At 38.0% G+C, this 25,050-nt stretch overlaps 1 protein-coding gene across 6 annotated transcripts in view; it reads left to right on the top strand.

Moving 5' to 3' along the window:
• The window catches only part of FMN1 (formin 1), a 419,120-nt gene that overhangs the window by 252,964 nt on the left and 141,106 nt on the right, over positions 1-25,050 (top strand). For all 6 annotated transcript variants that reach the window (XM_032261251.1, XM_032261252.1, XM_032261250.1 and 3 more), the window contains one exon: positions 14,085-14,172. In XM_032261251.1, the coding sequence (XP_032117142.1) occupies positions 14,085-14,172 (88 nt within the window). The remainder of the gene's footprint in view (positions 1-14,084; positions 14,173-25,050) is intronic.

The following is a 25,050-nucleotide window of genomic DNA, read 5'->3' as shown; positions in this document are numbered from 1 at the left end:
TATTTAGAGGTTTTAGGAGGGCAGTATGGCTGTTTGTATACTTGGGATTGGCCTTTTCAATGAGAAAGTTACTTGCAGTAATTGCTGAAAGAGTCAATAGCTTTAATAAACGATTCCATGGAGATTGATATTCTGAAAGCGGCATATGGGAAAAACCTCTGGAAATCAGGGATTATAGATACATACATACATATATATAAGGCACTGTGCTAAGTGCCAATGATAGGGAACAAAATAGTCCATTTATTTATAGTCATTTCACCGCTCAAAATGTGGTCCATGGACCAGCAACATCATCACCTGGAAGATTGTTTGAAATATAAAAATATCAGTCCCTGTATACATTTCCTAGGGCTGATTTAGCAAACTATCACCAACTGTTGACTTGAAACAACAAAAATATCTCATAATTCTGGAGTCTAGAAGTCTAAAATCAAAGCTGTTGGCAGGGCCAAGCTTTGGTAGCTCTGGTTCTGTCTGAAGACAAGGCAGTGAATGCGCTGATGTCTCTTAGTCATTTCTTCCCCCAAGACTCCATGATCAATGAGAAAATGCATGTGATTTTGTTTGGGGGTTTGTTTTCTGCATTACACAAAATCAGAAATATTGCCTGCCCATAGCCCTACCTCCCCCACACCAGCCCATCTCACCCCCACACTGCCATAGCCTTCACCTGCTGTGGCCTCTGCATTCACTTTCTGAGTAGAATTCATCAGCCTTTAAAGCAAGAAAAACGTTTTTCTGTCTCAGGATGGGGATGAGGTGCCAAATATGTTCTCAGACTTGGGACAGGGTGACAATTTGCCTTTTCACATTTCTTGGTGAAGAGCCTAGAGCCTTAAAGTAAACTTCATCCAAGTAATTTTATGTGTCCCAAAAAATAAGGCCATGGAAGAGATTCAGACCTAACAGTTTCACTAAACAGTGAAGCTTAGTTTTCCTTGAAACTTTTAATGGGACAGATTATCAGCTGTGTGTGGAAAGCTTACTTTAATGGCACTATCAGGCCAGTTGACAGAGGCCTCCCTCCAGAAGCATACCAGGGCTCACTGGCCATTGGCAGCAAGAGATTGTTTGCCCCACGTCAGATGACATTTCATAATATGGCACTACACAGCCAGCCAACCAGCTCCTCTGGGTGTGATGCCAGAGTGGCAGGGGGTGGAGCAGGGGAGCAGAAGGGGACCACGGAACCTGAGTCAGCATTTGTACTGGGCACCTACCAAGTAACAGTTGCGTATTTCCAAAGAAACACTCATTCTCCCTAAAGAGAGAAAGCAAGATGGCTGTGGTCCTGCCCTTCCCTTCCCCAGGCACTCCCTACTGGCACTAGCTGGGAGAAATCATTGCTTACCGGGCCCATCTGTAGTCACTGCCGTATTAGAAATGGTAAGGAGGAGACCAGAATAGCTGTAAAAGGATTGTGCCAATTGCTTCCCCCATGATTTTTTTCTGTGTATAAGGTCTATATCCTTGGGCTACCATGCCTCACTGCCTTGCATTGTTGTGTATCAGTTCTTGGAATTTCTTTCCATTGGGAAATTCTCACTGTGTTTGCCAAATTAGATGTCTATTGTTTATAAGACAGATATCTTATTCTTTGATTTGGATGGCAGTTAAATGAGAATAAACGTTAAACCTAAGGGCTCGTTGATATTCTCACTCATCCCATGAAGATGCAGCTGTCTAATCCAGCTAAATTTTAGACCCTATACTAATTTATATTTATAATTTGGAGGTGTTCAGACTAAAGTATCAGTGCAATAATCAGAGCCTGGAGCCCTTTGAATAGATGAATCAATTTCTACATCCCAAACATAGGATTCTACCTGTTTTCCAACCCACTCCACAAGAATGTCTTAAAGAGCAACACAGCAGTCATTACGAAGGTACCTTTATCTATTTGGAAGCCCATGACTTAGAAGTGTATGTAATTGGTGACTGCTATTTATCATCAGTAGCATATCTGCTTTGTACCAATAAGCCTCTTAATGTCCATAGTTTTGCCAGGTGGTGGAACTTACTGAGTATTGATGTGAAGCATAAGCAAAAGATAACACTAGTCTGATGGCACAAAAATAGTAGTTGCATTTTTTAGAATTGTACTTGGGAGAATCAGATTGTCTGATTTCTATGTATTCTCTACTCTGTTGTTCAATCTTAACAAGAAAGGCCACATCACGTACCCATTTGTTCTCTATAGCTGACCATGTACTCTATGTTGATATTTGGTATACAGGTCAAGTATCACTTATCTGAAATGCTTGGAACCAGAAATGTTGCAGATTTCAGATTTTCCAGTTGAGCATTCCAAATCTGAAAATCCAAGACCTGAAATACCCCAACGAGCATTTCCCTTGACCATTGTATCAGCGCTCAAAAACTTATGGATTTTGAAATATTTCGTAGTTTGGAATTTTTAATTTTTGAATTCGGGATGCTTGACCTGTATATTATTGTCATGAAAGCAAATGTCTACTCAATATAGGGATTCTACATGTATTTGTTTGTTTTTGGTGGGGTGGAAGAGTTGATTCAGACAAGAAAAGCAGCAGCTTTCACATGCCCTTAGTTCCCTGAAGCGCCAGCAGTTTGTTCATTGGTGATAACACATGTGGCTGTATTTGAACAGACTCTGTGCTTATTCGCCATGCTCTAGGATAAAACTGACTTTGCTGGAGGTGAAAAACCCTGTAACTGAAACTGAGTATCTTCAAGTGTGAGACTTAAGCCAAAGAACCAAATATCCACTCGATTTTGTATAGGTATGAATGTGTTTGGTGTCTAGCAAAGGTGTAGATGTAGAAATTAATCATCTTCATTTTGGACAGGGAAGGCTCCATGGAAGAAGAGGGCTTCTGTGTTTCTCTTAATTTTGTAGTTATGCCAAACTCACTTGGCTGAGCAGACTTCCAGCACTCGTCGTCTATTCAGAACCATTTATTTTTATTTTTACTTTTGGCCCTGTCTGCCAAGCTCAGGCAGAAAGCTGAAGATATACAGTGTACAGATTTTCTGTAGATGTGAAAATCCCACTGGACCTGACAAGAATTCTTTCTCAGCCTGTTGGCAGAACTTTTCTAGCTGAATTGAGGGTATGATTTTCCCAGTGTCACAAATCTGTCTTCCCATTTTTGTCTTAATTCTTATTCACAGAGGCAGGCTTTTAAAAAATTCACATATGTGAGGAATAATAATAATTTTTCTGTACTGGCTTAAGGTACAGGTTTAGAGAGTGTGGGCCTGCCTTTACCCCTCTGGAAGGCATTGGGAGCGTTTGGAGCGTTCCTTAGGCGATATAATAGTACGCATGTGTGACAGGCCCTAATCCTGGCATGTGGCAGGGGTCTGGAAAGGCTTTACCTTAAACTAGGCATGTCTAATAGGGTTTAACGCAACCTGTGAATTTGCCCCTGCACAAGGTCAGCTTGTAGATCAGTGGAATGCTGCACAAATTGCATTCTCCTCCAGACTGTAATTATGCCTAGGATAAGACCATGTGCTGCCAAGTTCAGCTGACTGTAGATAGGACTGGGATAAACTGAGGCCTTGCTAACATCCCTCAAAAACTGATTTTTAAGAATTTGATATAAGACATCTCTTGTTAAAAAAAAAAAAATGGTGATTTTGAGGTTTCTGAACCTTGGTGTAGGGGATGGTGACCAGCTGCTTTCTCCCTTCCCTGAGAGCAGAAAAAGATTGTTCAAAATGGAAGCATGAGGAGTTTGAGTCAAACATCAGGTAAAACAGTTCACTGTCAAAAGTTTCTTAATACTAGAAAATGACTTTGAGGGTTATTACACGTCACATAATATGCATACGAGGACAAAGAAGAATAAAAAGTGGGTATGATAAAGGGTCATGATAAGGGGATGAACAGTTTCATTTGTGTTTACAATTAGCTGAAGTAATACTATGTTTTCTTGTTTGATAGAAAAATGACTATAAATGTGTGCATTGTATAAATGTCACCTTAATACTTTCTTAAAGTGTGCACATTCTTGTAAAGTAAGGTCTTTGCTTTAATATGTGTTCTTCTGGTTCAACCCAAAGGCAGAGGGATAAATTAGGTGAAATTCGTAGGTTTCTTAAGTGCTAAGTGCTAAGTGTTAAATGACTTCAAAATCCAATTCAACCAGAGTAACACTGGATAAGCAAAATTTCACAAAGACTTACACTCTCCAGTAAATGTTTTCTGAATTATCTTTCCTGAACAGCCTGGAGTAGCCACTTTTTCCCAAGAACCTGCATGGAATAAAATCAAGTTGGGAGCTTAAAGCATAAATTCTATCTACTGGCTTCATGTAAACATGAAAAATCATTATTTTAATATTCATATTAAGCCTGCAACTTGATCTTTTCCCCAGGCTGCTTTTTGTTATGTGGGGATAAGGCACTAACCTGTGGGCCAGGGGCTCTCCAGGAACCCTTCCTTTGTTATTTACCGAAGGTAAGCTAACTAACTCCTTTTAATATGGTGAAGCTGGATACTAATACAGTCAGGAAAACCACTAATGTCCAGTAATCAAATGTGATCAACTGACCTCAGGTTTTTGTGAAAGCCTCTACTGCTGTTGGGTCCTAATGCCTGGAAGAACCTTCACCCTAGTGGCTGTGAAGAATGGCCACTGTTTGGTGGCCCCAGAAGGGTTTGGGTGAGTTACAGTGTCTTTGGGGGTTCATGTTCTGCAGAGCCTGTCATCTCTCAAGTCTCCTTGATGGAGAGATTTCCTAACATGAAATCTGGATCTTTGTTTCAGAAAAAAAAAGGCACCTGATATAACATTCTTTCTGGAATGTGTTTGAGTTACCTGGAAAAAAAATGTGCCAGAAACAGCCATCTTTTTCAAACCCCGTTTTTAAATAAGAGTCTTGGCATTTTCAAGGATCGTATACTTGAGGATAATTCCAAACTCTTTAAGTTACTGATCTTAGGAATAGTTCCTTATTTGTTATTTATATGTTTGCCCTCTTTAAACTAGTCTTTGAATGTTGGACACATACATACACACATACCTAATTTTTATTTTGTTTGCACTAGACATAGGAATTTGCATATTGTGAGGACTGTTGAATTTAACTGTCTGCCTTTCAGCATTGGTGCAATGATGAGTAGGGGCAGGCCTAGGAATAGAAGGCTGAAGTCTGGTCTCCTAACTTCTCTCTTAATAACTGATTTACTAGATCATGACATTGATCCCACTCCACAGCTGGCCAAGGGGTAATTTATGAAAGCTCAGCAAGCAAAGATTGAAAACTAGAGCAAAGTACTGTTAGAGTTTATGGCTATAGTTCTCAGTTTCTGCATTTCTACTTAGATTGTGATATTGTTGGGAACCTTTTCGTTAGGCCAAATAACTGGAAAAAACATTGTGGAACGAAATAAGCACAGAATGCTAATCTCAAACGGAAGCTTTGTTGTGTTGGTGCTTAATAATTAGATTTTTGAGGTAACAATCAGTATCTTATAACTTTTGTATTTGAAATTTGTGGTTATTTAAAAATATATATTAGTTAAATTTCCTACCATAAAAAGTGCAGAATATTAAGTATCTGACAATTTCAGGCAATTTATGAATCTAAAAAATTTCTAGATTATCACTGTGATCACCAGTACACAGTGTTCAGTAAATATACAGATATGGAAAGTGTAATTCATTGAATTAGGCTTCTTTCAAGCCCATTATAAGAGAAGTCAATGCATTTAGGAAAATAAATACCCAATATTCATCTTCATATAGTTTTTCTCTTCCAAGGGGAATTTTTGAAATTCACTTTTTCTGTCTAAAAGTTAGCTTACTAATAATGCATATAATCCAATAAAAGAAAAGCCAGGGAAATTTTCAGTTAATAGAAAGTTCAACATAAATTGTGTTTTTGTTATTTGAAACTCAATGATTCTAAAAAATTATTCAGAAAGCAAAGTAATAATATTGGTTGATAAAAAATCAAGCCTTTAAAAAGATCTTTGTCATGTTTCAAATCCTGTTTTTCCTCTTTATTGTTCTCTTCATCAGTTTTCTTCACTCCTTTTTTTTTTATTCTTAATATTTTATTCCTCACTACTCTACAATAAATTCCTCAGTAATGGGTATATATCTGGGTAAGGAGGTCGTAAGATTTGATAATAAACATAAAAAATGAATTACCATAAAAAATCAGTTAGCTCTGTTTCTTGCTTTAAGGCCCAGCAGTGAGATAGCTATACTTACTTTACAAGACTCTTGAGCCTGAAGTGTTATCACTCTGGAAGTCCACAGTGGGCCACTAAAGGAATAAAGGTTTACAGTATTGCAATGCTCACTGCCCCCAGTTCACAACTGTCCATTTGGATTGGCTAATGTACAAAGGAACACAATACCAGTGCTTAGTGGAGGTGCAGTAAAAGGTCATTCTATTCCCTCTTCTTCCCTTTGAAAATGACTTTTATGTACGACAAGCTCTTTGTAAATCTTTTTTCCTTTTATTTAGCTAAGTCCTTATGTAAATGTATTTGCATTATACCAGCCTAGTACATCTAGCAATTGGAAAATATAGTAAAAAGAATATAAAGATAATCCATAAGAAGATGTGACTAATAAACCAAATCTTTAACTTTACTATTAAATCATTAAAAATGCAAAATAAAATCATGAAAACACATTCCACTTATTTTTTAATCCAACAGTTTTAAAATTGATGATACCTAGAGTGGGTATGGGAACAGATAAACAGTACCTCTCAAATACTTGGCAGGGGTGTATTTGAGAGGGACTGTTAGAAACAATTCTGAAATATTTATCAGTTTTCAAATGGGTATATTATTTGAATGATTTCTATAACTCCTACGAAAATACAAACTTGTGTGACTAAGGATATATCTGCATGCTTGTTCATTGTAGCATTCTTAACAATTGACAAAGTTGGAAACATTTCTTCAGACAGAGTCTTACTTTGTCACCCAGGCTGGAGTGCAGTGGCTGGATCTTGGCTCACTGCAACTTCCACTTTCTGCATTCAAGTAATTCTCATGCCTTAGCCTTCCGAGTAGCTGGGATTATAGGTGTTCGCCACCACGCCCAGCTAATTTTTGTATTTTTAGTAGAGATGGGGTTTCACCATGTTGACTAGGCTGGTCCCAAACTCCTGGCCTCAAGTGATCTGCCCACCTCAACCTCTCAAAGTGCTGGGATTACAGGTGTGAGCCACAGCACCCAGCCAAAATTTGGATGATTTCTAACTGCCCTTTAGTAAGGGAATACTTCAGTGATGTGACATTCTTAGAAATGGCTCTTCCTACACTGACAAGGAAGATGTCAGTAATGTATTTCTACATGAAAAAACATGGTACAGACTGAAAAAAAAAAAAACAACCAGAAAAAAAGTATACTTTTTCTCTCTTTTAGTCTTCAAGTTTCTTTTTTCCTTCTCTCTACTTCTAACACTTTCTGCTCACCTCCTCACAGTCTGCTTAGCCCAATTTCCAACCAATCTCAGAAAGATCTAAATATACACCAAAGTCTTGGGTTGGACTGAACCGTTTGTGTGTTCACAAGTCTACTGTGTTATTTTCTTCCATTTGTTTCCTTTCAGTTATTTTGCATATCTTGACTTGAGGAAGATGTTTTAAAAGATATGTTTCCTCTACTCCTTTTCTTGTTACTCTTCCTTCATTTCTAATTCTTTTCCTTGTCATTTGTTTGGTACTGTCCTTCAGTTATGAAGGAGAGGCCAGCCCCTTTCAGTGAAGCCTGACTCAGCCTCAGATCAGCCTGCTCTTACTCTCACTACCACCATGGCCATATGATCCACTTCGTGACTGGCAACATATTTGGTGGGACCCAACCACTTTTCACTTCTCTCTCTATCCATGGATGATATAGCATTTGCATATCAGAAACTAAAAGTGGAAAGGGGGCAGGTAATGTCATCAAGATGGTAGAATAGAAAGTACTGAATCAGAAATCAGTTAAGAGGCTCCTATACTCCAGGTGAGCATGAAACCAGTTGCATTGAAGCTAATAGAAAAATTCATGGCACTCACTCACCTGACTACCTCCCCAGCACAGTGCAGTGATTTAGAGAAACTTCTACCTCCTGGCATCTCCTTTGGGAGAAAGAGAAAAGACTAGATCTTATGTCTAATGTTCAGACTTTTGTGGAGGTACTTGAAAGACTGCTTTCTGTTGTGTCTGAATCTAAGAGCTAACAGGGAAAGGTACCAGGTTGGGAACCACTGAGAAGAAAGGATGGTATGAATTTGTATGCATTCATTGCGATTGCCCCTCACCCTTGCTCGGGATAGAGTAGATGAGAGTAAACCTCCAAATCCTGTCTTCTCCTTGGAGAGGAGAAAGTCAGAGCATACATCCAATGCTCTGGCTTTTCAGAGGGCCACCCAAGAGACTGCTTTCTCTCTTGCCTGACTTGGAGTGCTGATGGGACACAGTATACTATGTCCCATAGATGCCTGGAGACTGCTGAGAACAGAAAGCTAGGTGGCCTGCAGTACAACAGACAGAGGCCAATACAGCTCAGCAGCTTCTCCCATAGGGATGGTAGGGGAAGAAAGAATGGAGCTTGTGTCCAGTATTTCATTTCTTACAGTGTTGCCCAAGGAACTGTTTTTTTCTTCTGCCTCTGCTTCCTTCTCCTCTTCCTCTTCATCATCATCTTTTGTTCTTCTCTTTCCTTTCCTTCTTTCTGCTCCTTCCTACTTCTCTTTTTCCTCTTCCTCTTCCTCCCCCTCCCCTTCCCCCTTCCCCCTTCCCCCTTCTCTTTTCTCCTTTCTCCTTTCTCCTTTTCCTTCTTCCACTCTATGTGTTCATGGGACTTGACATACTCTAGATGTTTGGGGTCAGATGAAAACAAAAATGAGCTGTGCAGCTTACACTTCCAGAGAACCTGTAGTACCATAGACAGACACTAGAGAGGGCAGGGATTATCAGTGCCTGAAAAATAACCCAGCAAAATCCTTCTAATTGGGAATTCATATGTACATGAGAATATTTATCCACAGAAAAGGCTTGAGAATCCCCTAGAGTCATTAGCTAGGCTTATTGGCAAAGGCTTTTCATTATATGAAATCAGTCTGTACAGACTTGGAATGGTGACTGTTTTTTCAAATCCCAACACAAAGTAACAAAACACACGAAAGAAATGGGAGCATGGACCAATGAATGGAACAAACGAAATCAAACCAATCCTAAAGACACAGATGTATATGAATTACTTGAGAAATAATTCAAAATAAATGTCATAAAGATGCTCGGTGAGCTCAGACAAAAGATACATGAACAAAATGAGAGTATCAACAAAGGGACAGAAAATAGTATAAAGAATCAAACCAATATTGGAGCTAAAGAATACAGTAACTGAATTTAAAAGCCCACCTAGCGGTGTTCAATAGCAAATTTGAGGAAGCAGAAGGAGGAATGAGAAAAATCAGAGGTCATTTGAAGTGATCCATTTAGAGGAGCAAAAGGACAAAAATGGAGAGGAGGCCAGGAGCAGTGGCTCATGCCTGTAATCCCAGCACTTTGGGAGGCTGAAGCAGGAGGATCACGAGTTCGGGAGTTCAAGACCAGCCTGGCCAACATGGTGAAACCAAAATTAGCTGGGCATGGTGGCATGTGCCTGTAATCCTAGGTACTCAGGAGCCTAAAGCAGGCAAATCGCTTGAATCTGGGAGGCAGAGGTTGCAGTGAGCTGAGATCATGCCACTGCACTCCAGCCTGGGTGACAGAGTAAGATTCTATCTCAAAAAAAAAAAAAAAATGAGGAGTAAAGAAAGTCTAAGGGTCCAATGGAACACCATCAAGCAGATCAATAGATGCATTATGAGAATCACAGAAGGAGGAAGTAGAAAGGGAGGAAAGTATATTGGAAGAAATAATGGTCAAGATTCTGGGGAAAGAAAGAAACATTCAAATTCAAGAAGCCCAGTGGATCCAAATTAGGAGAACTCAAAAGACCACACTGAGCACATTAGAATCAAATTGTCAAAAGTTAAAGAGAAGAAGAGAACTTTGAAAGCAGCAGGAGAAAAGCAACTCATACAAGGGCATTTCAACAAGACTATCAGAAGATTTCTCAGAATGACCTTTCAGGCCAGAAGGATCTAGGGTAATATATTCAAAGCGCTGAAAGGAAATTACCAAGTAAGAATACCATATCTAGAAAAACCGTCTTTTGGCTGGGCACAGTGGCTCATGCCTGTAATCCCAGCACTTTGGGAGGCCAAGGTGGGCAGATCACAAGGTCAGGAGTTCAAGACCAGCCTGGCCAGCATGACAAAACCCCATCTCTACTAAAAATACAAATATTAGCCAGACATGGTGACACATGCCTATAATCCCAGCTACTTAGAAGGCTGAGGCAGGAGAATCGCTTGAACCTGGGAGGCAGAGGTTACAGTGAGTGGCGATCATGCCATTGCACTCCAGCCTGGGTGACAGAGTAAAACTCTGTCTCAAAAACAAAAACAAAAAAGACAAAAAGAAAACCTGTCTTTCACAAACAAAAGAGAAATAGACTTTCCTAGATAAAGTGTAGGGTGTTCACAACCACTAAACTTGTTTATAAGAAATGATAAAGGGAGTCCTTTAAAGTTGAAATGAAAGGGCACGACATAGCAACACAAAAGGATATGAAAGCACAAAGCTTGCAGATAAAGGTAAATGTACAGACAAATACAATGTACTCTAATGATGTGCATGAATCACTTTTAACTCTGGTATAGAATTTATACCTGCAGGTATTAAAAATAAATATAATTATAAAAACATGGTAATGGATACACAACATAAAAAGTGTAATTTGTTGTATCAATTACATAAAATTTGGGAGTGGAGAAGCAAGAGTAGAATTTGTATATGTGATTGAAATTAGCATAGATTATACATATAAAATGTTTTATATAAGTCTCATAGTAACAAAGAAAATGCCTATAGAGGATATAACAACAAAAAAGAGAAAAGAATCAAAGTATCTCACTATAAGAAACAAAACACAAAAGAAGTTATCAATATAGAAAAAGGCAAAAAAAAGCTACAACTGGGTATTTGGTGAGTGTTGCCTTTAATGGGACTAATGCCTTAAGAGTGTTTTGTTTGTTTGTTTGTTTGTTTGGAAATTTAGGCAGTGGTGAAGCTGGAGCATTTGTATTCTCTTCCCTATCTGTACCAAATTCTCTGTCTACTTTTGACTAGATTTTCAAAAATATCCTTCTGTGTTTCCATGTAGCTACTGTTCTGAAATGCCACCAGGTTTCTCAAAACCAACTAAAATGGTAGGAATGTGATGGACACAGAATGGTATGTCCTAAATCCTCTTAGTCTCTTCCTCTTTTTTCTCCCATGGATTTGAAGACTTAACACTAATTTCTCTTTATTTTTGTGAAAAATGCACAACATGAAAGGTACCCTATTAACAAAATTTTAAATGTATAGTACATTATTGTTAACTATAAGCACAATGTTGCACAGCAGATTTCTAGAACTTTTTTACCTTGCATAACTAAAATTTTATACCCACAGAAGAGCAAATTTCCAGTTCACTGTTGTTCCAGCCCCTGGTAACCACCATTCTACTTTCTGTTCCTGTGAGTTTGACCATCATGGATACCTTATATAAGAGGAATCACACAGCATTTATTCTTTTGTGACTGGATTATTTTCACTTAGCGTAATGTCCTAAGGCCAATTCATGTTGTAGCAAATGACAAGATTTCCTTCTTTTCTGTGGTCAAGTAATATTCCATTAGTTTAGGTGATGCTTTTATTTGCCTTTTTGACTCTTTACAGCAAACTTCTTACAACTTGATCTGTCTCAGTCACTTCTGCATCCCCAGAATACAAAGCAATGCCAGGCATATAACATGCACAGTAAATATTTTTTGAATAGTTTAAATAACTATTCAGCCCTGCAACCAAATTGACTTAATTTTTTTTTACTGGACAAAAAAAATCATTTAAGTTTCGGTTCTCTAAGAAAAAGCCAGAAATTGCATTTTTAAGGAAGATATTTTATTATACTTAATTGCCTTTTCTTCCTTTTGCTTTCACATAAACAAAAATACTGAGTACCTTTTTTGTTTCTCTTTAAAACTCCTAAAATTCTGTATGCCCCAAGAATCTTTCTCTCTAAGGTAGATATTGAAAGGCTTAAACATACTGACTGAAAAATGAGACTTTTTTCCTTACATCTTGATTAATGCTTAGTATTTACTGTATTTTATTTCTAATCATTATATGAAAGTAGCCATTCTGTACAGGGAAGGGGAAAAAAATGTCAGGCAATAATTGATTCAAGATTGATTGATCAATAGGTAGTTAGACAATTAGGCAGTTATGTAATCTTTTTTGGAACAAACTATTGTTATCCCTTATTTTTCAACCAGCAAGCAACTTAGCTGTTACAGTAAGTAATAATACAAATGTAGACATTTGTTACTGTTTAGTCTTGTCTTCAGTTTGACAAGTCTGTAGGTATTTAGGTGGGAAGGAGAACACAGCTGTTCAGTCTAGTTTGGATTTTACCCAGCAAAGCACATTTAAAACAATTTTAAGATTTGGTGATGTCTTATGGATGTTTCTCTGATTTTTGTAGCCCTGTCGCATGAGAGAAAAGGTAGTTTTTTCCCTTAGTGGCAGCTGTGTGATGTGTTATTAGGGAGCTGATTTGGTTTCCTAGTTGTAGAGAAACACAAAACCATGTGGACTTCTCCATGGAATATTCATAAAGGTTGAAATAACTGGCATTGAGGTATGTGGAGCTTCTACAAAGATTGTAAATGTATATATTATTATAAAAAATAATTTTAAGACCAAGTGTGGTGGCTCACACCTGTCATCCCAATACTTGAAGCTGGGAGGATGGCTTGGGCCCAGGAGTTTGAGAGCAGCATTGGCAATACAGCGAGATCCCATCTCTACAAATCATCAAAAAAATAAAAATTAACTGGGTATAGTGGCATGCATCTATTGTCCTTGCTAAGATGCATGAGGCTGAGGCACAAGGATCACTGAACCCAGGAGTTCAAGATTACAGTAAGCTATGATTGCGCCACTATACTCTATCCTGTGTGACAGAGCTGGATACTATCTCAAAAATTAATTCATTAATTAATTTACAATTAGAGCTTTGTGTGCAAAGTATTGTTCATATTTAACAATAACACAAGTAATCTCTCTGAAACAGACAAACTTTTATTTAAATAAATACATGTCAAGAACTATATTAGGTGCTTTGCGTATAGTTATTTAATTTCTAAAATAAATGTATAGGCTGGTTGCAATGACTAATGCCTGTAACCCTGGCACTTTGGGAGGCTGAAATGGAAGAGTCACTTGATTTTAGGAGTTTGGGATCAGATCAGCCTAGGTAACAAAGTGCAAGACCCTGTCTATATAAAAACGTTTAAAAATTAGCTGGGCTATGGTGGTGCATGCCTGTGATCCTAGCTGCTCTGAAGGCTGAGGCAGGAGGATAACTTAAACCCAGGAGGTCAAGGCTAAGGTGAACTCTGATCACACAAACTGCACTCCAGCCTAGGTGACAGAGCCAGACCTTGTCTCAAAATAAAAGCATGGACTAAATACAGTCAGCTCTTCATGATGAGGAAATCAATACATACGGATTGTCACTTTACCAAGGCCATATCGCTGGTCATGGCTGACTCAGATGGTTATGCTTTTTCCCCTAAATCACTCAGCAGATGGCATTACTAAAATGATTGGAAGCCATGAAGTGACTTCATCAGTAACAACAAGAAAACATTCCAATGATAAATTAAAAAGATGAATACAACATTGTATAACTTTGTTCTTGAGTTAAACGATCAGAGTAACATATAAAGATTTAGTGTTTGTACTAGGCCGATGGAATCTGTGTGTTTATTTTGTAAACTGTCTTTCATTGTGTAAGATGTCTATAATTGTGGATAAGTTACTTCCCAGTTAAGTATTATTTAAAGAAGAGTGCATGCAGCATCAATTTATTTCATCAATCAGTGTATCTAAAAAATCTTAATGTTTTTGGTGTGCCTTCTGAAAGACTATGCGGTCATTTGAGCTTGTATTCTTTTTTTCTTCTTCTAATTTTAGATCATCAAACTATTGGATGGAAAACGATCTCAAACTGTGGGAATATTAATATCTAGTTTACATTTAGAAATGAAGGATATCCAGCATGGTAAGTCTTTTCTGTCACTTTTATGTTTTCCATTTTTAAAAAAAAAACACTTGATTGTGAAGAATGGCAAACACATACAAAATTAAAATGCCATAATGAATCTCGTATACCCAATACTCAGCTACAGAACCATCAACTCAGTCTTGTTTCATCTGAAAACACCCTCCTCTCACCAAGTAGGTTATTATGAAGCAAATTTCAGATGCTTTATAAGTCATCTGTTAAAAATGTTAGTACTATTGCTAAAAAATTAGGATTCTACATTTATTTACTTGTATTTTACAGATGGGGTTTTGCCATGTTGCCCAGGCTGGTCTTGAACTCCTGGACTCAAGCAGTGTGCCCACCTCAACCTCCCAAAGTGCTGAGATTACAGGCATAAGCCACCATGCCCAGCCCAAGGATACTTTTTCAAACAATACTCCAGTGACATTATTTTTCCTTTAAAAACATTAATTGTAGTTTCTCGGTATCATCACATAGGTAATTCTAATTTCCCTTTTGTTTGTATACTCATTAATTCATGCATTCATTTACAGTTAGTTTAAATGAGGATCCAAACAAATTCCATGCATTGACTTTGATGTGCCCCTCAAGTTTCTTTTAATCTAGAAGTTTCTACTCTCCATTTTTCCTCTTTTGTAATGTATTTGTTGAAGAAACCAGGTTACTTGTCTTGTAGACTTTCCCACATTTTAGATTTTGTTGATCCTGTTGCCATGTTTTTATCATGTTCCTCTGTCTCCTATTTTCTATAAACTATCTTAATTTGAGTGGAAGAATACATCATAGATACTATTGTTTCCTATCAAGAAGTAGATAATATTTTGTTATCTGTGATGTTAGTGAACACTGATGATCTTTGCCTAGATTCATTATTCATTCGAAGTTTTCAAAATAATGATGTACTAATTCCATCATTTCTTCTTTATTAGCTGGAATACTTCTAGGGAGAAACACTTTCCTTTATTTAGTTTCGTCATTGTGTCTTAATCCTTTTGTTTTCAAAATGTTATTTCTATTTGGTTATCTTTGGCGCAATTTTAGATAAATGACATTTAAAGAGAAGAGATGTTGTATGTATGTATTTTTATTAGTATCTAGAAAAGTAGACCAGAAGACATCATACTTTTTTGAAATCTATGTCTTACATGAAAAAAATATTGCCCTTTCTCAGTAACTAATTAAATGTAAATCTTTATATTGACATTTCACTTACATTTTCTGAGTGCTAATGGGATCTCTTAGCTGTTTTCAATAGAATTTATTATGGGTTTCACAGTGAAAACATTTGAAACCACACTGCCCTTTAGGTTTCAGTTCATGTTGTTGAGTTGTCTGACTTTGCTACTCAGCAGAATACCCGTGGGTCCTGACCTACGAGACACTTAAGTTACTTTCACATCACCTGCTACTCCTCCATTCAAGGAAGATTTGTTAGAGACTTAAAATGTTGCTACATTGTGAAAATTAAAAATTCCACAAAAACTAAAACATCTTAAATTAAATGATAGTCACACAGCATTCAAATAAGCTATTTAATAGTTAAGCTGAGTAACAGAGCTGAATACGTAAGTGTGAATATTAAAGCTCAGATAAATTGACTTTGCCAAAGGGTGGCTAAAAAGACCTGTCATTGAGATTTGAATGGGATTTTTCAGGGACTTTAGAAGAATCTAAAGTTAAATCTTCCAGAAGAATTGAGTTTCTGATAAATTTACGCCAGAAAATATGATGTGAGAGCAGAGGAAAAGAAAGGAAAAACAAAAATAAATCTCTTCGGTAGACTTTATAGTCTTTTGGTAAAGGACTGATTTTTTAGAGGCAGTCACTGAATTTAGGGATTCTTCAGGTATGATGAAAGGGTCTTGTCTTAACAGTGCTCTCCATGAGCCTGGTGAAGCTCAAGTGTGCTTGATTTCATCACCATGATGTGTAATGCCACGGATGTGAGTTTTCACGATGTCCACATAACCTAGGACTATATTCTATTTGTTTTAAGCATATCCTGCTGCAGTGTCAGATTTCCACATGTATAGAAGTCATTCCAGCCAAGTGATAGTCCAGTTACCAGCTCAGGACTGTAAACTTTCCCATGACATTCTAGCCTTATTAGATTGAATGTTTATTGTGAGTTCAATAAGATATTCATAGACCCAGACCTTTCCCAATGTTAAACTCTAGGCAAGAACATGCTTGCATGAAGCATAAATGGACTTTCATTCCAGCATCGGAAATGTTCATTGTAGCATCACAGACTTCTAGACCTTGTGGGAACTTTATTGTTCTTTTTCTTTCCTCAAGCACCTCTGTGATCCACCACAAAGTTAGCTCCTAAGTTCTAAAAAATTATCTCCATTCCATTTCTTGGTTTAGTAATGCCTTCCAGATGAATATGGCACCATAACCGGAGGTTAGTTTTCCTTTGGAGCCATTGACTGACACTGGCATCTGAAGGTCATTAGGAGCCCAGGCTGTATCAGTTATATTTCATTCTGAATTTGTGTGTGGAATGTACTTGGCCTTGTGTTGTCACCCTGGTGAAAGGACTTCCTGTGCTGATATTGGCCTAAAAGCCCCTTTAAGAGGGGTTATGGTTAGATGTGATTGGGGGAGGCCAGCTGGCAGCCAGGCAAGGTCTCACAGCAGATCAGCCCTGGTAGAATGACCACAATTCAGAGACTGTTCTCCAGCCCTATCATTGTATATTCATCTTTAGCTATGTACAAAGATCAGAGGCATTAACTCATACTTCCAAACTCACAAGAAGCAGATGTATAAACCAGAAAGCCAGCATGTTTACTTAGACAAGAGTATTCCTTTCTTATGAGAAAAAAATTATCACATTTGTTGATGGTTTTCTCCACATCATTTATCTCTACCTGTCATTTTCCCCTTAAAATGTCATTTCCATCACTCTGTTTCAGCATATGCATAACAAGCACACAGTAAATATTTTTTGAATGGTTGAACAAAGAGATAGATGAAGGTATGAATGCAAAGAAACAGGCATAAACAGATTTAGAGACAATACAGTATATGGTTCTTGGAAGACTGTACTATTTAGTTGATAGGAATACAGGCACTCTGGAGTGCTTCGGGCATTCCAGTTTTCTAAAGGACAGTGACATTTCAGTCTTTCTGAGATTACAGCTTTGTTACCTTGATAACAGTTTTGTGTATTTCAGTCTGCAGTTATCTCCCACAAATAGATAATCTAGCTTTTACTTATTCAGTTCTTTAAGAGCAATCTGCTTTTCTTCTTTTTTAAGATGAGCGCTTGTCTGTGGTCTTCCTAGCACAGCCTATACTCTCCATTCAAGAAGTGGAGTTTGGGTGCTCTATACCTTAATGTCTGACAGGTAACAAGGAGCAGAGCCAGTGTTCATTCCTTTATGCATTTCTTTGCCAGGAATGTCTGAGATGATTAAGCATTGTTTGCAACTAACTGGGCTAATGTGTGACACATAAAACTTATATCTTCAAGTGTTTGTTGAATTTAATTCAATTTTTTTTTTAAAAATACAGACTTAAACTAGATAGGATCCGAATACCATGTATTCTATTCCAGTGCATTTGGACAAAACTGCCTGCTTGCCTGCCTTCTTTTCTTCCATAAACCTGTATTGAGTGTCAGCTCCGTATCAGGTGTCATGACTACAACAGCACATAAGGTCAGACTCTAACATCCTCAAGCATGCCCAAGTTGGTGGGAGTGATGTAAAGCAGCCCAACATTACAGTAGAATTGGCTGTGAAATAACAGAGCAATAGATTGACTTCCTATAGAAGTTAAGGTTAAGCCTGAGGGGATGGAATAATGGTCATCACATGGAGATGGAGCTTTCCCAATTCAGGAAAGAGCATGAAACAAAACATGTGAAAAAGACACATGTAATCCCTGACTTTGGAAGGCTGAAGCAGGTGGATTGCTTGAACCCAGGAGTTCAAGACCAGCCTGACTAAAGTGGCCAAACCCCATCTCTACAAAAAATACAAAAATTAGCTGGGTGTGGTGGCACGAGCCTGTAATCCCAGCTACTTGGGAGGGTGAGGTGGGAGAATTGCTTGAGCCTGGAAGGTAGAGGTCGCTGAGATGATGCCACTGCACTCCAGCCTGAGTGACAGAACAGAACTCCAACTCAAAAAAAAAACAGGGAGAGAGAGAGAGAGAGAGCTGGAGCTGGTGTCCATAGATTGTATATATGATTGTGGGTTGTTTTAGGATAGAAGGCTAGAAACACAAGCATCATCCAGACCAGGAAGATCCCTGAACAGGATCACAAGAAATGTTTACATTGTTGCATCAGTAGAGGGGACAAGAAACCTAAGAAGGGCCATGTTGTGATCTGATTTTGAATGCAGCAATATCTATCACACTGCTTCATGGAAGACTGGGCTCTGCTGCTTTGCGTGCTTGGCCAAAACATAGATCTCTTACTTCACTTTGTTCCACTTGCATCTCATCTCACTGCATTCTAGCCAGCCATGGTGGTCATCTTTGATTTCTTAAAAAGGCCAAGTGCTTTTCTTAGTCTTTGTTGTTGCAGGCACAACACATTTTGAATGAACAGCACTGCAGGCTCCCTCTGTTTGAAACACTTTTCTCCCCCACTCTCTATGTAACTAGATCTTTTTCATTAGGTTTCAGCTTAAATGTCACCGTCTAGGAGAACTTTCCTAGGTCCTCCCTAATACAGGTCATTCTATTTGAATACTCTCATTTCCTTCACGGCAGCTAATATTTTATTTGTTCATCTTCTTATGTTTTCATTTACATCCACCACAAGAATATAAGCTGCAAGAAGGAAATTGTTCACTAATGTGACCCTAGCACCTTGCACCTGTGTCTGGCACCCAGGCAATGATCATCAAGTGCCTGTTGACTGAATCAACAAAAATAGGACTGAAGGTGGAGAAATCCTTTAGAATGGATGGTACTTGTTCAGATGATAAATGACGAAGGTCAGAACTGAAGCTGTGTCTGTAGAAATGTAGAGAAGAGACCATGTATAAGGAATATTTGGAGAGAGAATTGCTACAGTGTGTCACCTAAGATGCAAGGAGTAATAGGGAAGACATTTGGCTGTACCTTGGGTTTCTGGCTTCAGCAGGAATGTGTATGATGGTGCCCAAAACCAGAAACTGAAAACACAGGAGCAAAAGCAGGGCTTGAAATGTAAAGGTAAATTCTGTTTTGGATGATTAGGGTGTGAAATGACTAGAAACATCTCAGCCAAAGTGTTCAGTGAGCATCTGAAAATTCTGTGCTAGTGGTAAGTCGATAGGGCTAGGTTAGACATAACATACTTTCAAAAGTAACGTTTATCCATTTATTTCTACCCAAGATAGTGTTTGATGTCTTGTAGAAGAAAGCCAAATCCATATGCTGCCTGAAGTTTTAAACACTGAATTACTGGGGAAAAAAAAAAAAAAAAAGCCTTGGTTGTAGAGGAAGAATGGTTTCAAGATGGTGACCATAATACCAAAAGCAATTGTATTTGTGCAGGAGAGACTCTCAGTAAGTCATTTACTTACTGCTGGTTTTCCATCTGCTAGATAGGATGACTTATATTTTTTTTTTGCATTTTAGGTTTTGGGGTACATATGAAGAACATGCAAGATTGTTGCATAGGTACACACATGGCAGTGTGATGTGCTGCCTTCCTCCCCATCATCTATATCCGGCATTTCTCCCCATGCTATCTCTCCCCAACTCCCCACTCCCAGGATGACTTATATTTAAAAGCATTTGGCATCCTTGGACATATTGACTGCCTACATGATTGCAAATTAGTGTTTTCATTCCACGTTAGTGAGTTCCTCTTATTTGTGTCCCAGGGGAGATAGAAAATTGCTGTTGACTATTCTTGATATAAATGTTCATATGCATTGCAAAAGACTAGATGCCAGAGACGTTCTGGCATTCATTTGGAATTTCCCATACACTCAGAATTCATATTTATAATATTTAAATAACATCGAGATAAACATCCTTTATTTAGTTCTTACTAGTTCAGAATCTCAGCTTAAGATACCAGCTGCAACATTGACTTTCTTTTTGTTTAAGGGAATCTCAGTTCAAAATGCACAAACGGAATATCAGTTATGTCCTCAGAGCCTAAAACCCAGATCTGAGAATGCCCACTGGACCTTGTTCCCTTTTGCCTTAATTGCCAGAAATCTTTTTCAAAGTTTATGCAAGTTATCTAAAACATAACAAATTTGACGAGGCATCTGAAATCCACCATAGATTATCTAGGATTTTCCTGAGGAACAGTCTCAGTTTAGCCTACAAGAGCATCTACCCAAAATACTTTTGGCATTCAGATTTCTTTTTTATCATGCACCCCTAAAAGTAAAAAGTTTTAGAGCATGCTTCTCAAGGTATATTTTCTAAAATATATACACGTATGAGAGAACTAACATGCATGTTATAAAATATACAAAAATATGAATTAAAATTAGTAATATTTTTAAATGTCTTGCTAATTTTGATGGTTTTGGATTCTCATTAGCCTGATGATATCTCAAGACTCAATATGCAATTACAGTGAGTCTCATTATTAACAATAGTGAAATTAAACCCACATTTTAAATAGTCTTAGTAATAAATTCTATTTATTGGGGTCAACTTCTTGGCAGATGTCATTTGGCTATCCTTGTTTTTACCCCCTTCCATAACTGATGAAGAGTTTATGCTAGCAACCAAAGTGTCTGCTCTGCCATTTTCCTATTGTTGACGGATTATATTAAATCTGGGGTTTCACTGCAGGAGTCTTTTGAAGCCAACTTGTTTATTTTGTGAAGTTTAGTTAAACCAGATTTTAGAATAAGAAAACTTCATTTAATCCTGCCCCCCATCACAATATGTTGAAAGCAAAGGGACAAGTAAGGATGCCATGTCTGAAAGAGTTAATCCACCAAAAGTGACATGTGATCCTGACCTGCTGACATACAGCCTAAATAAATGGGCAGTTTTAATTAACGTATTAAATATAGGTAGAGCTAAATTTTTTTAAAAGTTAGATAAATATAAGTAGTTGCTCTAATATTTCCCTTTGCTTTTCCACCTTTTCCTCCCTCCCGCTGAGTCTAAAACACCTAAGCAGCTGGGCTCCCACCTCCCTTTCTAAACCATTCAGCATTCCTTCACTCATAGAGCTGCGTCCAGAAAGCAGAGGGTGGCATTTTTTTGTACTTTACCTTCAGGCAACTGACTGAGACCATCCAATCTGCCTGGAATGAAATTTTGGCTTAAAAGAACCAGAACTAATGGACGAACAGAAGCAGCTTAACCCAAACTGTTTCTCATTCCACTGCCTTCTGGAGAAGAGCAGGGATATAGAAGGGGAAGTTTTGTGAATTCTATGCTCTATGCCCTTCTTTGAGGTTTGAACCATGGACAATTTTACCTACCTATAAAAGGAGACCTTGGGCTACTTCAGGCATAGTACATGCCTGGACTTAGGTGAGAATTGGGATTTTTACTTTATCAGATTGAGAGATTTTGAAGTTTTGTAATAGATGAGATAGATATGTGTCCCTTTTGCGACCGTTCATTTCTTCCACCTCCCACGCAGTTCCTGTTCACTGTATGTTTTATACTTGTCTCTTATTCCACCAGTGGCCAGGTTCACATGACACAGTAGCAGGCATTTAGCAATTTAGGTAAGATTATAAACTATATTCTCCTAACATTTCTTATTCTTTTATCTGTTTGATGCAACTTTTGTTTGTGTTTCTTCATGTGCTGTGTGCCTTAGTTTTCCTTTTTAGTCAATTTTGGCATGCAGTGTAAAATTACAATTATTGCATATCTTCAAGAAAATTAGACCTTATGTTACTGAAGATTTTATTTTCTTTTTATTTAAGACAAGGTCTTTTCAAGTTCCAGGTTTCTTTTTTTTTTTTTTTTTAAAGAAATTCTGTCTGCTGTGACTTAGTTGCAATACTGATTACTTTTGAAGAACTGCAAATAGTTTATAACAAAGATTAAAGCTTATTCATTTTATTGCATGTGTTGAAATAGCATATTAGAAGTGAACTACATAGTAGGATGAATTAAATAATGGTAGAATTATAGATGTATAGACTAAGTAAATGAAACTTTCGTAACATGGGCTGTATGTGGTTCCCACTCAGATTGTTGATTAATGTAAAAAGTATGTGATGCCATTTAGAAACCATGGTTTCTTTGTAGACTTTTGTGGGTAGTTTGTTCTTCATTGGTTAATTCATTGAAATTTTTTTTTGGTGGTAAGGATTTTAGGTGGAATGATTATTTATAACCTGACATCTATGAAGATGATGAAAGTACAATCTGGGTCCTGTAAATTACCACTTTCTTGGAGGATAGTTGGGGTGATTACAGAACTGAGCTTGAGAAACCAAGCAGTTTGACTTTGTACCTTGGTTTCATCATCTGTGAAACGAGAAATAACAAACACAGGCACCTCATATGATTAAATGCAAAACACTTAGAACAATGCCTGATACAGAGGAAACTACAATAAATCCTATCAGTTATTAAGTAGTAATCCCCAATAAAGTCTGCTTGCTGTCCTCACCCTCTGGTGGAGTGGACAGAGATTGTTTTAAGCTGCTACTTAATTGGTGCCCGTAAGCATCTCATTTGGATACTTACATAGAGTGAGGATTTGTGCCTATCTGGGTCTGCACAGGCATGCCTGGTGCTTATTGGAGGTGGAACCTAGTGTCCAGTAGGAGAAATGCAAGGTGTAGATTATAGGAGAATTGTGACCATTTTGAAGACACTTGTTACAGAGCTCTTCAGCAGGACCAGGTCTGTACAGTTCCCTGACCTAGCCTCTAGTGGTCCTTCCACGCTCCACATCCCTCCCTGACAGCTCCCCTTCTTTCCATGTCTTGCAGTTTTTTTCATAGACCTTGTCTTCACTCTCAGGGATGACCTCACTGTTGGGAGTGAAACTGCGGGAAAATGTTTCTGCCTTCGCTTTCTTCAACTCTCACATTCTACCCCTGCCTCTTCCCATGAACCCCATGTTATCCTTTGCTTTGTAGAGGTCAGGGAGTAGGTTTGTCAGAGTTTTGTGGGCATAGGTGACCTAAGAGTTTCAAAAAACCAAGTCCTTCTATATTTCTTTCCCTGGTCTGTTCTCTTTCTCTTACTGATTACATTTTTATCGAGTTCTAAAACATATCAGGAATTTGGGCAAAGCAGCTAAGTTTTATTTGTCTATTTGAGAGTTAACATTGTAAACAAAATAATTTCTATTAATAGAGTTAAATAATCTTTTAAATCTTTGCTTTCCTGGGCCAGACTAGAATACATCTAGTCGATTTGCAAACATTACATACCCACTTTGTGCAAGAGATTTACATCAGCCGCTTAAGGAAATTTAAAAAAATAAGTAAATAAAGTGGGCTACATACAAATTATTCTCAAAACTACCATCAGCCAAAACCTGGTGAGCTAACCCAACCCTACCTGCCTGTGGCATCTTCCACACTTCAGATAACCAGATTTACTGTGGCTAATCTTAACACACTTCTTAAGGGGTATGCCTTTCTCACTACCCTGTCCGATGCTTCCTGCTCAAAGGTGCTCCTTCAATCAAAAAGAACAACTCCCTTAATAACTCTGCCTGTCTTTTTACTAATTAGAAGCCCTTTGAACAGCAAATGCATTCTTGGCTTACTTGCGCATGGTATGCTTGGAGATAGAAGTGTTCAGGGTTGAAAAATCGCTGGAGAGCTGAGAGAATTCTGCATGTTCTTTCTACTTACGCTGGTCTTGTGAAAAGCCATCTCTGACCCGGAGAGGGAATTTTCCTATTGTGTTAAGACCCTGACCCTGTGCATGTGCCTAAAGCAGGCACATAGTTTTTATGTGTGCCTGTTAGTTTGAATTTGTGATACTGATCTGCTTTTTGTCCTTGCTGACGGTTATTATATCTTAATGGGCGAAACACTACTCTCTAATGATCCTTGTGTGTATAATTCTTGTGGTACAGAGCAGGCACCAGAGGACCACATAAAAATGTTTGCCTCAATTTCCCTGCAAAAAAGAAGCCCAGAAACCAGACTTGACCAAGTAACAGATTTTTAAAGGTAAAGGAACCCAATAAAATTACCAGCTTTTCACAGCGTGTGTCTACTTCCTTTTGACATATTGTGAGGTGTAGGTGAAATATTCTAACTGAACTGACAGTGTGAGCGGGACAACTAAGGAGGGAGGGAGATAAAAGTAAAAACCACCAGCAATGATTGATATTGCAGTAGCAATGAGCTGTTGGGGTCTCCCCTTTGTGGATTTGACACTTCACCTTTCTGACACCATCTGCAGGAGTGTTGGTATAATGAGACCTATACAGATGGGAACAAAAGCTAGGATTACTTGGAATTACTGTATCAGAGCTTTGGGGCTTGCTGTAAAATTGCATAGGCCAGTATTTGTTTATTCGACTTATGAGAGGTGCACCCGTGTGCATACACATGCATAGAAGAGACAGAGACAGAAAGTGAATGTTTTTAAAGTGTAAAATGGAAAGAGAAATCCGATCCTAGGTAACTCCAAAAGTAGTTTAAAAACTGACTTCTTTCCACATTGTGATCATTGTGGTCACTAGTTAGTTAACTAATTAATTGGGCTTATATAATAGCTAATAAGTTTAATGGTAAGTGCTTTCAAGAATGACTTAATCGGAGAGCATTCATTGATTCTCTAATATATTGTTACAGTATTTTGAGAAGAGCATTATCAGGTATGGATTCTGGCTCTCTAGGAACTGAAACTGTATTTGGTGACTAAGAGGTGGAATTACATACCTGTAAGGCAGTTCTCCTAGGAGTCCTAGGACTTGGTAGGTCTTTTTATTTTTTAGCCTTCTGGCTG

Source organism: Sapajus apella, unplaced genomic scaffold (genome assembly GCF_009761245.1).
Source record: "Sapajus apella isolate SASKATOON/1434 unplaced genomic scaffold, GSC_monkey_1.0 scaffold122, whole genome shotgun sequence".
In the NCBI taxonomy this organism is placed as follows: domain Eukaryota; kingdom Metazoa; phylum Chordata; class Mammalia; order Primates; family Cebidae; genus Sapajus; species Sapajus apella.
The sequence above is the reverse complement of the archived record's forward strand: the minus strand, read 5'-3'. Positions and strand labels throughout refer to the sequence as shown.